This window comes from Piliocolobus tephrosceles, chromosome 2 (assembly GCF_002776525.5).
Source record: "Piliocolobus tephrosceles isolate RC106 chromosome 2, ASM277652v3, whole genome shotgun sequence".
NCBI classification, from domain to species: domain Eukaryota; kingdom Metazoa; phylum Chordata; class Mammalia; order Primates; family Cercopithecidae; genus Piliocolobus; species Piliocolobus tephrosceles.
Genome location: NC_045435.1, coordinates 104012941 through 104027588, shown reverse-complemented (window position 1 = coordinate 104027588; position 14648 = coordinate 104012941). Strand labels below are relative to the sequence as shown.

Genomic DNA, 14648 nt, shown 5'->3' with positions numbered 1-14648 from the left:
AGCATGACTTATAATCCTTTGGGTATATCCCCAGTAATGGGATGGCTGGGTCAAATGGTATTTCTAGTTCTAGATCCTTGAGGAATCGCCACACCGTTTTCCACAATGGTTGAACTAGTTTACAATCCCACCAACAGTGTAGAAGTGTTCCTATTTCTCTACATTCTCTCCAGCACCTGTTGTTTCCTGATTTTTTAATGATTGCCATTCTAACATTGTGGTTTTGATTTGCATTTCTCTGATGGCAAGTGATGATGAGCATTTTTTCATGTGTCTGTTGGCTGTATTAATGTCTTCTTTTTGAGAAGTGTCTGTTCATATCCTTTGCCCACTTTTTGATGGGGTTGTTTTTTTCTTGTAAATTTTACTGAGTTCTTTATAGGTTCTGGATATTAGCCCTTTGTCAGATGAGTAGATTGCAAAAATTTTCTCCCATTCTGTAGGTTGCCTGTTCACTCTGATGGTAGTTTCTTTTGCTGTGCAGAAGCTCTTTAGATGCCGTTTGTCAATTCTGGCTTTTGTTGCCGTTGCTTTTGGTGTTTTAGACATGAAGTCCTTGCCCATGCCTATGTCCTGAATGGTATTACCTAGGTTTTCTTTTAGCCTTTTTATGGTTTTAGGTCTAACATTTAAGTCTCTAATCTGTCTTGAATGAATTTTCGTATAAGGAGTAAGGAAAGGATCCAGTTTCAGCTTTCTACTTATGGCTAGCCAATTTTCCCAGCACCATTTATTAAATAGGGAATCCCTTCCCCATTTCTTGTTTTTGTCCGGTTTGTCAAAGATCAGATGGCTGTAGATGTGTGGTATTATTTCTGAGGGCTCTGGTCTGTTCCATTGGTCTGTAACTCTGTTTTGGTACCAGTACCATGCTGTTTTGGTTACCGTAGGCTTGTAGTATAGTTTGAAGTCAGGTAGCATGATGCCTCCGGCTTTGTTCTTTCGGCTTAGGATTGTCTTGGCAATGTGGGCTCTTTTTTGGTTCCATATGAACTTTAAAGCAGTTTTTTCCACTTCTGTGAAGAAAGTCATTGGTAGCTTAATGGGGATAGCATTGAATCTATAAATTACCTTGGGCAGTATGGCCATTTTCACAATATTGATTCTTCCTATCCATGAGCATGGTATGTTCTTCCATTTGTTTGTGTCCTCTTTTATTTCACTGAGCAGCAGTTTGTAGTTCTCCTTGAAGAGGTCCTTTACATCCCTTGTAAGTTAGATTCCTAGGTATTTTATTCTCTTTGTAGCAATTGTGAATGGAAGGTCATTGATGATTTGGCTCTCTGTCTGTTACTGGTGTATAAGAATGCTTGTGATTTTTGCACATTGATTTTGTATCCTGAGACTTTGCTGAAGTTGCTTATCAGCTTAAGGAGATTTTGGGCTGAGACAATGGGGTTTTCTAAATATACAATCATGTCATCTGCAAACAGGCACAATTTGACTTCTTCTTTTCCTAACTGAATGCCCTTGATTTCTTTCTCTTGCCTGATTGCCCTAGCCAGAACTTCCAACACTGTGTGGAATAGGAGTGGTGAGAGAGGGCATCCCTGTCTTGTGCCAGTTTTCAAAGGGAATGCTTCCAGTTTTTGCCCATTCAGTATGATATTAGCTGTGGGTTTGTCATAAATAGCTCTTATTATTTTGAGATACGTTCCATCAATACCAAATTTATTGAGAGTTTTTAGCATGAAGGAGTGTTGAATTTTGTCAAAGGCCTTTTCTGCATCTATTGAGATAATCATGTGGTTTTGTCTTTGGTTCTGTTTATATGCTGGATTACGTTTATTGATTTGCATATGTTGAACCAGCCTTGCATCCCAGGGATGAAGTCCACTTGATCATGGTGAATAAGCTTTTTGATGTGCTGCTGGATTCAGTTTGCCAGTATTTTATTGAGGATTTTTGCATTGATGTTCATCAGGGATATTGGTCTAAAATTCTCCTTTTTTGTTGTATCTCTGCCAGGCTTTGGTATCAGAATGATGTAGCCCTCGTAAGATGAGTTAGGGAGGATTCCCTCTTTTTCTATTGATTGGAATAGTTTCAGAAGGAATGATACCAACTCCTCCTTGTACCTCTGGTAGAATTCAGCTGTGAATCCTTCTGGTCCTGGACTTTTTTTGGTGTTGATAGGCTATTAATTATTGCCTCAATTTCAGAGCCTGCTATTGGTCTATTCAGGGATTCAGCTTCTTCCTGGTTTAGTCTTGGGAGAGTGTAAGTGTCCAGGAAATTATCCATTTCTTCTAGGTTTTCTAGTTTACTTGCATAGAGGTGTTTATAGTATTCTCTGATGGTAGTTTGTATTTCTGTGGGGTCAGTGGTGATATCCCCTTTATCATTTTTTATTGCATCTATTTGATTCTTCTCTCTTTTCTTCTTTGTTAGTCTTGCTAGCAGTGTATCAATTTTGTTGATCTTTTCAAAAAACCAGCTCCTGGATTCATTGATTTTTTGGAAGGTTTTTTGTGTCTCTATCTCCTTCAGTTCTGCTCTGATCTTAGTTATTTCTTGCCTTCTGCTAGCTTTTGAATGTGTTTGCGCTTGCTTCTCTAGTTCTTTTAATTTTGATGTTAGGGTGTCAATTTTAGATCTTTCCTGCTTTCTCTTGTGGACATTTACTGCTATAAATTTCCCTCTACACACTGCTTTAAATGTGTCCTAGAGATTCTGGTGTGTTGTATCTTTTTTCTCATTGGTTTCAAAGAACATCTTTATTTCTGCCTTCGTTTCGTTATGTACCCAGTAGTCATTCAGGAGCAGGTTCAGTTTCCATGTAGTTGAGCGATTTTGATTGAGTTTCTTAATCCTGAGTTCTAATTTGATTGCACTGTGGTCTGAGAGACAGTTTGTTATTTCCGTTCTTTTACATTTGCTGAGGAGTGCTTTACTTGCAACTATGTGGTCAATTTTGGAATAAGTGTGATGTGGTGCTGAGAAGAATGTATATTCTGTTGATTTGGGGTGGAGAGTTCTGTAGATGTCTATTAGGTCTGCTTGGTGCAGAGTTGAGTTCAATTCCTGGATATCCTTGTTAACTTTTTGTCTCGTTGATCTGTCTAATGTTGACAGTGGGGTGTTGAAGTCTCCCATTAGTACTGTAGGGGAGTCTGAGTCTCTTTGTAAGTCTCTAAGGACTTGCTTTATGAATCTGGGTGCTCCTGTATTGGGTGCATATATATTTAGGATAGTTAGCTCTTCCTGATGAATTGATCCCTTTACCATTATGTAATGGCCTTCTTTGTCTCTTTTGATCTTTGATGGTTTAGAGTCTGTTTTATCAGAGACTAGGATTGCAACCCCTGCTTTTTTTTGTTCTCCATTTGCTTGGTAGATCTTCATCCCTTTATTTTGAGCCTATGTGTGTCTCTGCATGTGAGATGGGTCTCCTGAATACAGCAAACTGATGGGTCTTGACTCTTTATCCATTTTGCCAGTCTGTGTCTTGTAATTGGAGCATTTAGTCCATTTACGTTTAAGGTTAATATTGTTATGTGTGAACTTGATCCTGTCATTATGATATTAGCTGGTTATTTTGCTCATTAGTTGATGCAATTTCTTCCTAGCATCTATGGACTTCACATTTTGGCATGTTTTTGTAATGTCTGGTACCTGTTGTTCCTTTCCATGTTTGGTGCTTCCTTCAGGATCTCTTGTAGGGCAGGCCTGGTGGTGACCTAATCTAAGCATTTGCTTGTCTGTAAAGGATTTTATTTCTCCTTCACTTATGAAACTTAGTTTGGCTGGATATGAAATTCTGGGTTGAAAATTCTTTTCTTTAAGAATGTTGAGTATTGGTCCCCACTCTCTTCTGGCCTGTAGAGTTTCTGCCAAGAGATCTGCTGTCAGTCTGATGGGCTTTTCTTTGTGGGTAACCCGACCTTTCTCTCTGGCTGCCCTTAACATTTTTTCCTTCATTTCAATTTTGGTGAATCTGACAATTACGTGTCTTGGAGTTGCTCTTCTCGAGGAGTATCTTTGTAGCGTTCTCTGTATTTCCTGAATTTGAATGTTGGCCTGCCTTACTAGGTTGGTGAAGTTCTCCTGGATGATATCCTGCAGAGTGTTTTCCAACTTGGTTCTGTTTTCCCCGTCACTTTCAGGCACACCAATCAGATACAGATTTTGTCTTTTCACATAATCCCATATTTTTTGGAGGCTTTGTTCATTTCTTTTTACTCTTTTTTCTCTACACTTCTCTTCTCGCTTCCTTTCATTCATTTGATCTTCAATCGCTGATACTCTTTCTTCCAGTTGATCGAGTTGGTTACTAAAGCTTGTGCATTTGTCACATAGTTCTCGTGTTATGGTTTTCATCTCTATCAGTTATTTTAAGGACTTCTCTACATTGGTTATTCTAGTTAGCCATTCGTCACATCTTTTTTCAAGGTTTTTAGTTTCTTCGCGCTGGTTATGTAGTTCCTCCTTTAGCTCTGAGCAGTCTGATCGACTGAAGCCTTATTCTCTCAGCTCGTCAAAGTCATTCTCCATCCAGCTTTGTTCTGTTGCTGGCGATGACTGCTTTCCTTTGGAGGGGGAGATGCGCTCTGATTGTTTGAATTTCCAGCTTTTCTGCACTGCTTTTCCCCCATCTTTGTGGTTTTATCTGCCTTTGGTCTTTGATGATGGTGACGTACTGATGGGGTTTTGGTGTGGGTGTCCTTTCTACTTGTTAGTTTTCCTTCTAACAGTCAGGACCCTCAGCTGCAGGTCTGTTGGAGTTTGCTTGAGGTCCACTCCAGACCCTGTTTGCCTGGGTATCAGCAGCAGAGGCTGCAGAAGGTAGAATATTGCTGAACAGCGAGTGTTGCTGTCTGATTCTTGCTCTGGAAGCTTCGTCTCAGGGATGTACCCAGCCGTGTGAGGTGTCAGTCTGCACCTAGTGGGGGATGTCTCCCAGTTAGGCTCCTCAGGGGTCAGGGACCCACTTGAGCAGGCAGTCTGTCGGTTCTCAGATCTCAACCTCCGTGCTGGGAGATCCACTGTTCTCTTCAAAACTATCAGACATGGACATTTATCTCAGATCTCAACCTTCATGCTGGGAGATCCACTGTTCTCTTCAAAACTGTCAGACAGGGACATTTACCTCTGCCGAGGTTTCTGCTGCTTTTTGTTTAGCTATGCCCTGTCCCCAGAGGTGGGGTCTACACAGGCAGGCAGGCCTCCTTGAGCTGTGGTGTGCTTCACCCAATTCGAGCTTCCCCATGGCTCTGTTTACCTACTTAAGCCTCAGCAATGGCGGGCGCCCCTCCGCCAGCCTTGCTGCCGCCTTGCAGTTAGATCTCAGACTGCTGTGCTAGCAGTGAGGGAGGCTCCATGGGCGTAGGACCCTCCAGGCCAGGTGTGGGATATAATCTCCTGATGTGCGGTTTGCTAAGACCCTTGGTAAAGCGCAGTATTAGGGTGGGAGTTACCCGATTTTCCAGGTGTTGTGTATCTCAGTTTCCTTTGGCTAGGAAAAGGAATTCCCTTCCCCCTTGCGCTTCCCAGGTGAGGCAGTACCTCGCCCTGCTTCAGCTCTTGCTGGTCGGGCTGCACCCACGGACCAGCACAAACTGTCCCACACGCCGCAGTGAGATGAACCCGGTACCTCAGTTGAAAATGCAGAAATCACCCATCTTCTGTGTTGCTCACGCTGGGAGTTGGAGGCTGGAGCTGTTCCTATTCGGCCCTCTTGGGCGCGTGCCCACCATTTTTTTTTTTTTTTTTTTTTTTTTAGACAGAGTCTCACTGTGTCACCCAGGCTGCAGTGCAGTGGTGCAATCTTGGCTCATTGCAACCTCCACCTCCCAGGTTCAAGCCATTCTCTGCCTCAGCCTCCCGAGTAGCTGGGATTACAGTTGCCCGCCACCACATCTGGCTAATTTTTGTATTATTAGTAGAGACGGGATTTCACCACCTTGGCCAGGCTGGTCTTGAACTCCTGACCTCATGATCCACCCGCTTCAGCCTCCCAAAGTGCTGGGATTACAGGCGTGAGCCACTGCACCCAGCCATAGATTGGAATTTAAACTCAGTTCTGTGTTGCTTTAAAGCCAGCTTCCTCCAATTTTATCACCCATTTGTACACGTTTTGTGGTGCCAAAGTACAGCTTCACTCTTGTATATTCTTCCTTGTTTCATTTTTCCCTGTGGCGTTTTTAAGATGTCTTAAGTTATTCTGAAGCTAAAGATTGTAGAATAGTATTTTGCAGTAGACTTTTCTCTCATGATGCAGTTGTCCAATATGATGGCCAATAACTATACAGCGTTATCAAGGCCTTGAAATATGCCTAGTGCAACTCAGAAACTGAAGTTTAATTTAATTTTTATTTAAATGTCAGTGGTTACATGTGACTAATGGCTACCTTATTGGATGGTACAGTTGTAGAGGTTATGAGTCAAAGAGACTGAGGGTAAAGTTTTCCTTATAACTATTGCCTGAAAGGGCACCTTAAGAAGCATCTTTGCATTGCTCCTTCCCTCTCTTCGAAAGCAACTAACATCTTTCCTCTAATCCTAACCTTGTCTTTCCCAAGGATGTTGTCTTAGGTCAGCAGTTCTTTGCCCTGCCCTGTGTTTCTGCCTTCACATTCTTTATGTGTGTAACATACCCTTAGTGCCATCTCTCATTTTGGATGATGATTCTAAAGCAGAAAGTAGAGAGAGGAAATGTCAGAATCCAGGATAATGGATGAGCATTAGATTAGTGACACAGTTTGGTGAGTTTTGACAAATCTGACCACCGCCTTAATCAAGATGTAGAATGTATCCATTGCTCCAAAAAATTCTTTCATGGCTTTTGCAGCCAATCGCCCTCCTCCTCACCCCTAGCACTAGCAACCACTGATCTGCTTTCTGTAACTATAGTTTTGTCTTTTCTAGAATTTCATCTAATACACAAAGTCTTTTGTGCCTGTTTTTTCCTAACATAATGCTTTTGAGGTTCATTTTTGTTGTTGCAAGTATTAGTATCAGTAGTTCATTCCTTTCTAGTGCATAGTTTAGCTGTCGGCCTGAATTTGGGTGGTTTATGTTTTGAATGTAAGCCATTTTCTTTGTGTGGTTCTCTCACAATCAGTATTTTCCCCCTTACATTTCCAGCTTCTTTTCCAGCCCTGAACTCTAATCTCTGTCACATTTTGTTGATGAGGCTGTAGTTTTTCCCAAGCTGTTTTGCAGCCATTGCTGTGTGTGGTAGTTGGATACTGTCTCCAAGCTAAAAAGCCAAAAATTCACAATTTATACTTCTTCCATTTGCAATTTTTTGAAATTAAACTCTCTTACTGTTTCCATCTATATTTTGGACACTTCCCAGGATTTGACAGTTTTTAAAATGTGATCTTTATCATTCTTATCTGCTGGGAGTTCACAGTACCACTTCTCTGCCAATAGCGGAAACTGAGTGTCCTCCTGGAAAGCTTTTGGGATTAAATAAGTATCTTTATATGACTGTCTTTGTACACAGAAGTATTTGGTTTAATGTTTTTGACCATATTTTTTAAAATGTGGATGTTTAAAGAAATATTGCCTTTTTAAATTTTTACCAAAAATGAGGACTGTCTCTCTCATTACTACCTATTACTTCTTTTATTATGCCACTATTACTTTCTTAAACTCTTTCCAAAACAGATTACCTGTTATTCCACAAACTCATGTTGAACTTTCCTATCATTGTGCCTTTGCTTTGATTTCATGTTGTTAGCCACAGTTTTTAAAATGTAAATTTTATGTATTTGTGGACATTGTAGATTTTGTGTTTTTGTGGAAAGGTAGAATTCATGTCTTTGACCATAATTTCAAGAATGTAAATATTTACACAGATACTGTCACTTTTTTTCCTGAGCATGAATGAAGCCTGCTTCTCATTACTCTCATTTTACTACCTTTTCACTCCCCTATTATTCTCTTGGTCTCCTTCCAGACTGCATTGTTTTCTATCTCACAAAGCCATGATGAGCTTTTCTCCTGTCCCTTTGCTCGTGCTGTCCTAGCTTCCTGAAATGTTCTCCCTTATTTGCCCTGGATTTTCAGCCTGTTGAATGTTCTTCTTTTAAAGCACATGTCAAATACGACCATCTTCATGTTTTTTTTCATATACTTTACCTTTGAATACAGCTATTAATATTTTGTTCTTAGTCTCCTCTACTTAATATTAAACATCTTATTTCTATAAGTGTTTTGCATGTTGTGGTTGCATGGTATGTCTTTCATTGGCCATAATAACTACATTGTCTTAAATTTAAACTTTCTTTGGCCGTGCGCAGTGGCACACGCCTGTAATCCTAGTACTTTGGGAGGCCAAGGTGGGCAGATCACTTGAGGCCAGAAGTTTGAGAACAGCCTGGCCAACAAGGTGAAACCCTGTCTCTACTAAAAATACAAAAAAATTAGCCAGGTATGGTGGCACACGCCAGTAGTCCCAGCTACTCAGGAGTCTGAGACATGAGAATCGCTTAAACTCAGGAGGCGGAGGTTGGAGTGAGCCAAAATTGCACCACTGCACTCCAGCCTGAGCAGACAGAGTGAGACTGTCTCAAAAAAATAAAATAAAATAACCTTCTTGCAAAATGTTTAATTTTATAGCCATGTTTTACTTTTCTTAGGAGGAAAATAAGGTCAATTGTAAAGTCATATATGGCTATAGAGAAGTTACACTTCTAATTCATGTATCTTAACCATTATTACCTAACAAAGAGAACTTTAAAGCATAATGAATTATTTTCTTAGCAGTATTTTCATAATGTTTGATATTATGCTACTAGAGTTCCCCCTTTCTATACAATAGGACAAGCACAGAATTTAGACTCATTCACAATCTATTAATATGTTTGTATTTTGGAAAAACTAGAAACAATTTCTACCATTTATGTGCTAGTCTTCATAAGAAATTTGTGTTTGTTCTGAGTTGTTCCTTGTATTATTGAGCTAGCCAAAGAAAACACCCTGAAACCAATTACTTTACTGCTAATTTATATAGCTGTTCTCCTCAGGATTCTGGAATACAAAATATGTTGTTGCTGTTACGTTTCAAATAGATTGCTGTAAACTTAGGAGATTTCAAACCTTCCTTATAAAGTATTATACATTCGATTTGGTGACTGAAGAAGTTATAAGGAGATATTCTGACAACTGATTTTTAATTCCAATTATGATCACTTGGCGGTGACTTGACACAATTACCATCTCATGTGTATACATTAAACAGTGACTTCCTTTGGCTCCAGGAAGTATCTACCTCTCTTCTCTCTAGAGCCCTAAACATACTTCCCATCCTCAGATTCTGGAACCCCTGGTGCTGCCACTGCTCAGAGAAAATATGTTTCACATATTCCAGATTCAAACTGAAAATATAATTTCACCAAAGAAAGTTTATTGGGTATTGGACTAGTCTTTCCATATCACTGGGTCAGATAGGCTTTTGTGGGCTTTTCTGGGAACCTACCTCTATTTATAAGGTTGTTCATGTGGGAAACAGTGTTTTAGGTCTTAAACAGCTGATTAAGAAGTGAACTTTTGACAATGAAAATCCAAAAATTAGAGCCATCTGACATGACACCAGAGAAAATTGGGTAAGGTAAAGTACCTCTTTGGAAATCTTGAATTGGTCAATAACCGTTGAGGCTTCATTGCCTGAGATCAGGATATTATCTGAGAAAAAACCCATTGTCAACCATATTTATTTATTCATTAATCTGTTCTGCAAAATATTTGATCTCCACCTATGTGCCAAGGAGTAGTATATGTGCTAGAGGTGGAGCAGTAAATAAAATGATATCCCTGGCCTCAGGATCTTATATTCTTCTGGGAGAATGTACATAAAGTAAAAATTCTATAGATCATTTCCCTGTTTCATATACGAAGTTATGTTGTGAGTTGTAATACAAATAAAATTTGCAGCATATTATTCTGCCCTTGTAATACAGCATTATAGGCTGAGTAATAATAAGCACTTTGATAGCAATTAGTGTGAGCCAGGTTCTGTCCTAAGTGTTTTGTCAGTATGTTAGCTCATTTAATGTTTATAGGAACCCTATAAGATATGATTAATATTATCCTCATTTTATAGAGGAGCAAAGTGGGACACAAAGAGATTAAGTCCAGGGTCATTTAGTGAGTATTAAAGTTAAGATTTGGGCCACCACAGTTTAACCCCCAAACATCTATGTTTTTAACCATTGTACTCTACTATCTTACCTTTTAAAATTGATATTGTGACAGATTTTCATATCCTTCATGAAATTTTCTTGGTGGTTATCGCAGTGACCACTTATCTAAAGCATTTTTATTTCTTTAACATTCTAGGTTATTTTGTCATGTTTCATACTAAACAAACTACTTCCTCTGTTTCTGATGCTAACCTAAATAAAATACAAATTGTATCTAGTATCATTTCTATCAATTCATATTTATCTTTAGCATTAGGTTTAGTTTTGTATACCAGAATCCAAAATAAGTTGTTAAAATGTTGTTTTAGTTCTGCTTTCTCTAACTTCTAAAAAAACCCAGAATTTAATAGCAAAATCGTTGGGTTTCAGCTTATTTCATTTTTCAGAATTATAATACAATTGCCAATAAATAGTAAAAGGAAGAAAAAAGGGAAGTAGAATAAAAGTCCTGAACTCTAAAAGCCAGATCGTTTCTGTAGCATATAGACTTGCAGAATTTTGTCTAAGGGGTTAGTAAATCTGATTTTACTTTACTTATTAATATTATGTCTATATACTTGACATTATTTTTAAATATTGATTTATTGATCTCTCCTCTTTCTTTTTAGTATACTGTGTGGAATTTTGTTCCAAAAAATTTATTTGAACAGTTCAGAAGAGTGGCAAACTTTTATTTTCTTATTATATTTTTGGTTCAGGTAAGCTTTATTACTCAATATTAAGTTGGTAAACATAGTTCCTAAAAGTATGTCTTAGAACAAAGAAAAATTATGTTTTGTTAATCATTTGACCGTGTGACCATTTTTTCTGCAGTGCTTCTGCATTGTATTCAGTGAATACAATGATCTGTCATATCTAGATTTCTAAAATAAATAGCCTATAAACTTTAAGATCAATTGTATATTGTTTCATCAATAAAGTACTGTAGTACTTAGATTAACCATAATCTTAGCTAAGAATGTAACCTAACGTCTTTCAGATATTCTGCCTCAGAACATAAATATTTAGGCTTTTAATATATAGTGCATGTTTTTGGTACATTTCTGCCTATGGAATCATCTTTGTACAAAGTAAACTTTTCTTTGGCTTTTAATTTTTTACTTTAAATTTAACTTAAATGTAAGTTATTTAAAAGAATTGTAAGTTTTAAGTATCCTGTGAGTATAGATTTTTTTTCCAGGAGACAATTTTCTCTGCTTAAATCTGTATCTATTTTAGGCTATTAGTTTCTTAATTTTCACCCTGTGCTTAAAAAATTACAGACACACACACACACACATAAAATCAAGAGAACAGCCCATGAAACATGAGTATAAATCAAGATTTTAAAATAGTGATTGCCATTTTCCTTCAAAGAAGTTATTCTTTTCTGATAAAACTTTGCAATTCCAGTGTAGCACTGAATGTATAAAACTCTGAACTCTTCTCTCAGTAGAACCTGGGATTTCAAATGAAAAATTGAAACTTGTCAAATATTCATTTTAATACTTTAGGAAACATTTGCTTTAAAAAAAAAATTGCTCTCCTTCATGAACAAAGAAGGAACTTCTGATTTTCTGCCCATAGACTGTTAGCTTCATTTTCTTGGAAAAACGAGAAATGTATACTAACCATATCCACATAACATCCATACGTTTGTGAAATCACTAGCTAAGATGAATTCAGCTTGTCCATGGAATAGAACAAATTTAATTGGCCTATCCGGAGTAAAGGAACATCATTTTCCTAGTTATCCCCCTCTGGCTCTGTTGGATGTAACAAAATCACTTATAGAAAAAAATTCTTTCCATAGTCCCATTCCTAGTTTTCTTTCCCTAGTGTTGATATCATTCTGAATCCAAGGGTAAAAATTGCTGACAGACTTTTCAGCATTTATCAGGATGTACAAAGAAATGTGAAATGAGATCTGAGTAGCTGTAGTTCCACTCCTTGGCGAATATTGAAGAACTTAAGGACTCTTTGTGTTTAAGTTACTGAGTCCAATCTAGCCATGTATGTGGAAAGGCAATAGATTTAAATAATTTTCCAACCCCACATAATAGCCAACAAAGTGAAGTTGTAAAATTGTGAACTAAAGTATACTCGCTGTGTAATGTGAAATTTTACATGTTAATAGTATGATGTGCACAATATAAAAATATAATATTCTCTATTCTTTTTTATAAATCTAGCTTATGATTGATACACCTACCAGTCCAATTACCAGTGGACTTCCATTATTCTTTGTGATAACAGTAACCGCCATAAAGCAGGTATGAGATACTTTCTCTTTTTATTTTCCTCCAAGTCATTTAGAAATTGCTAAATATTTCCACTCCAAAGAACATTTATTGTTGTGAAAATAATTTCTGTGAGAAAGCAGCAAATTTGTCTGGTATGTAGTAAAATTAAACTGAATTAGCCACTCTGTTATATTTCAGGTACCTGGTGACTCATGGGATGATTAACATCGTTAAAATATGTTGTTCCCTTGACAGAGCTAGAAAGCATCCAAAAACAAGTATTATATATGTAGAAACCAATTTATATATGAAATAGATTTCTTAATTATTATCTCTGTAGAGTTTGGTGATATTTAAAGGAAATACAATTCAAAAAAGATATGTTTATAAAGAGCAGGGTATATACTTCTGGTGTGAACATTTGTGAGTAAAAATTATATAGTTCAAAAATTAGGGTGTGGTGGCACATACCTGTGGTCCCAGCTACTCGGTGGGCTGAGGTGGGAGGAACGCTTGAGCCCAGGAGGTGGAGGCTGCAGTGAGCCATGATTATGTCACTGCACTCCCACCTGGTTGACAGAGTAAGACTCTGTCTCAAAAAAAAAAAAAAAAAAAGGAATCCAGAAGATGCTTTTGCTGTAAGCCAGAAGATGCTTTGCTGGTCATACAGTTTTCAAAGAGAAAATTTGATCCACAAAGATTTTCTCCTTAACTTAAAACAAAATTTTGAGACTCAGAGTTTTCTCTTTTGCAACAACTATTCCTAACTTTTTGTCATTTAATAAACACACAGAATACTTCCATACATTGTTCAGATTTATGTATCTATTTATTACTATAGATCAATAGAACAAATTTTGGAAAAATTGTAAAAGTGAAAGTTACCATGTTCCAACCTTTCTTTCTTGTCTTCTCCCCTTTTAGTCTGCCTTTCCCTTTGTACTTCTATCAAAATAGGAAAAGGCTCCATTATCAATTACTTACACTATAATATGAATGAGGTTGTCAGTTGTTTGCTTACTTTTAGGTTCTCCCAACTGTATTTACATATTAAGTCTTCTCTCCTGTTGTGTAGTGCAAGATATAGTGCTCTAGGAAATAAGTCTTTGCCCTCCGTGATTCTAAAACCTATGAAATAGGAAGGTAAGACCAAATATAAAAATAATTATGGTTCCGTTGAGTAGTAGTAGAATCCAGGGAGCTGTAGCTAGCTATTCAGAGGAGGAAGGGAACATTTCATTTTCGTCTGGATGATCAGAGATGATTTTGTGGAGGAAATATTATTTTTACATAAATTTAAGAATTTATTCATGGTAAGGGTCATACTTCAAATCTGGGTAAAATATCGGACAATGAATTGTGATGTGATAATCATTTGAATATTTAGAAAAAATAGTTGGATTCATACTTCATACCATATAGCAAAATAAAATTCATTTGGATTATTAAGCTAAATATATGTAACTACAGAAGTAGTAGAAGTAAATACAGATGAAATGTTATATCATTTTCAGTTTGGGAATTGACCAGTTAATCTACTGTTGTAAGCAAGGAAAGAAATCATATAGGAAAAATAAAATGTGAGTGTTTAAAAAAAGTCTGAATAATATTAAAAGGAAACTGAAACATTTGTGTTATGTATAACAAAGGGCCTATGTCCTTAATTTTATGTTTTGTTTTGTTTTGTTTTGTTTTGTTTTGTTTTGTTTTGTTGGAGACAGAGTCTCATTCTGTTGTCCAGGCTGGAGAACAGTAGTGCAATCACAGCTCATTGCAGCCTTGACCTCCCAGGCTCAGGTGATCCTTCCACCTCAGTCAGCTAATTTTTGTATTTTTTTGTAGAGACAGGGTTTCACCATGTTGCTCGGTCTGGTTTCCAACTTTTGGGCTCAAGCAGTTCTCTCGCTTCAGCTTCCCAAAGTGATGTAATTATAGGCGTGAGTCACCAGGCCCAGCTGATCTTAATTTTGAAAGATATTTTACCAAGAGCACATACCTTTCTCTTCAATATAAATAAGTGAAAAGGCATAGATCATCTCCAAGAAAATAAATGCAAATTGCTGATAAATAGATGAAAATGAATTCTCATGGAGGAAATATTATTAAGATGAGTTTAGGAATATGGGTAATATGACAGTTGATGAAGAAGATGAGGTAGAAATGAACGACCTGGGCAAAGGCCCAAGTGCAAGAAGAGGCAAGACCTATTTTGGGGAATTGTAAGTCGAACTAATGTTTGATCCTATTTAGGAAAGTACTACAAGATAATAGAAGT

At 37.4% G+C, this 14648-nt stretch overlaps 1 protein-coding gene across 3 annotated transcripts in view; it reads left to right on the top strand.

Moving 5' to 3' along the window:
* ATP11B (ATPase phospholipid transporting 11B (putative)) overlaps nucleotides 1–14648 on the top strand; it is a 143491-nt gene that overhangs the window by 29230 nt on the left and 99613 nt on the right. For all 3 annotated transcript variants that reach the window (XM_023187474.1, XM_023187473.1, XM_023187475.1), the window contains exons 3-4: nucleotides 10760–10849; nucleotides 12323–12403. In XM_023187474.1, the coding sequence (XP_023043242.1) occupies nucleotides 10760–10849; nucleotides 12323–12403 (171 nt within the window). The remainder of the gene's footprint in view (nucleotides 1–10759; nucleotides 10850–12322; nucleotides 12404–14648) is intronic.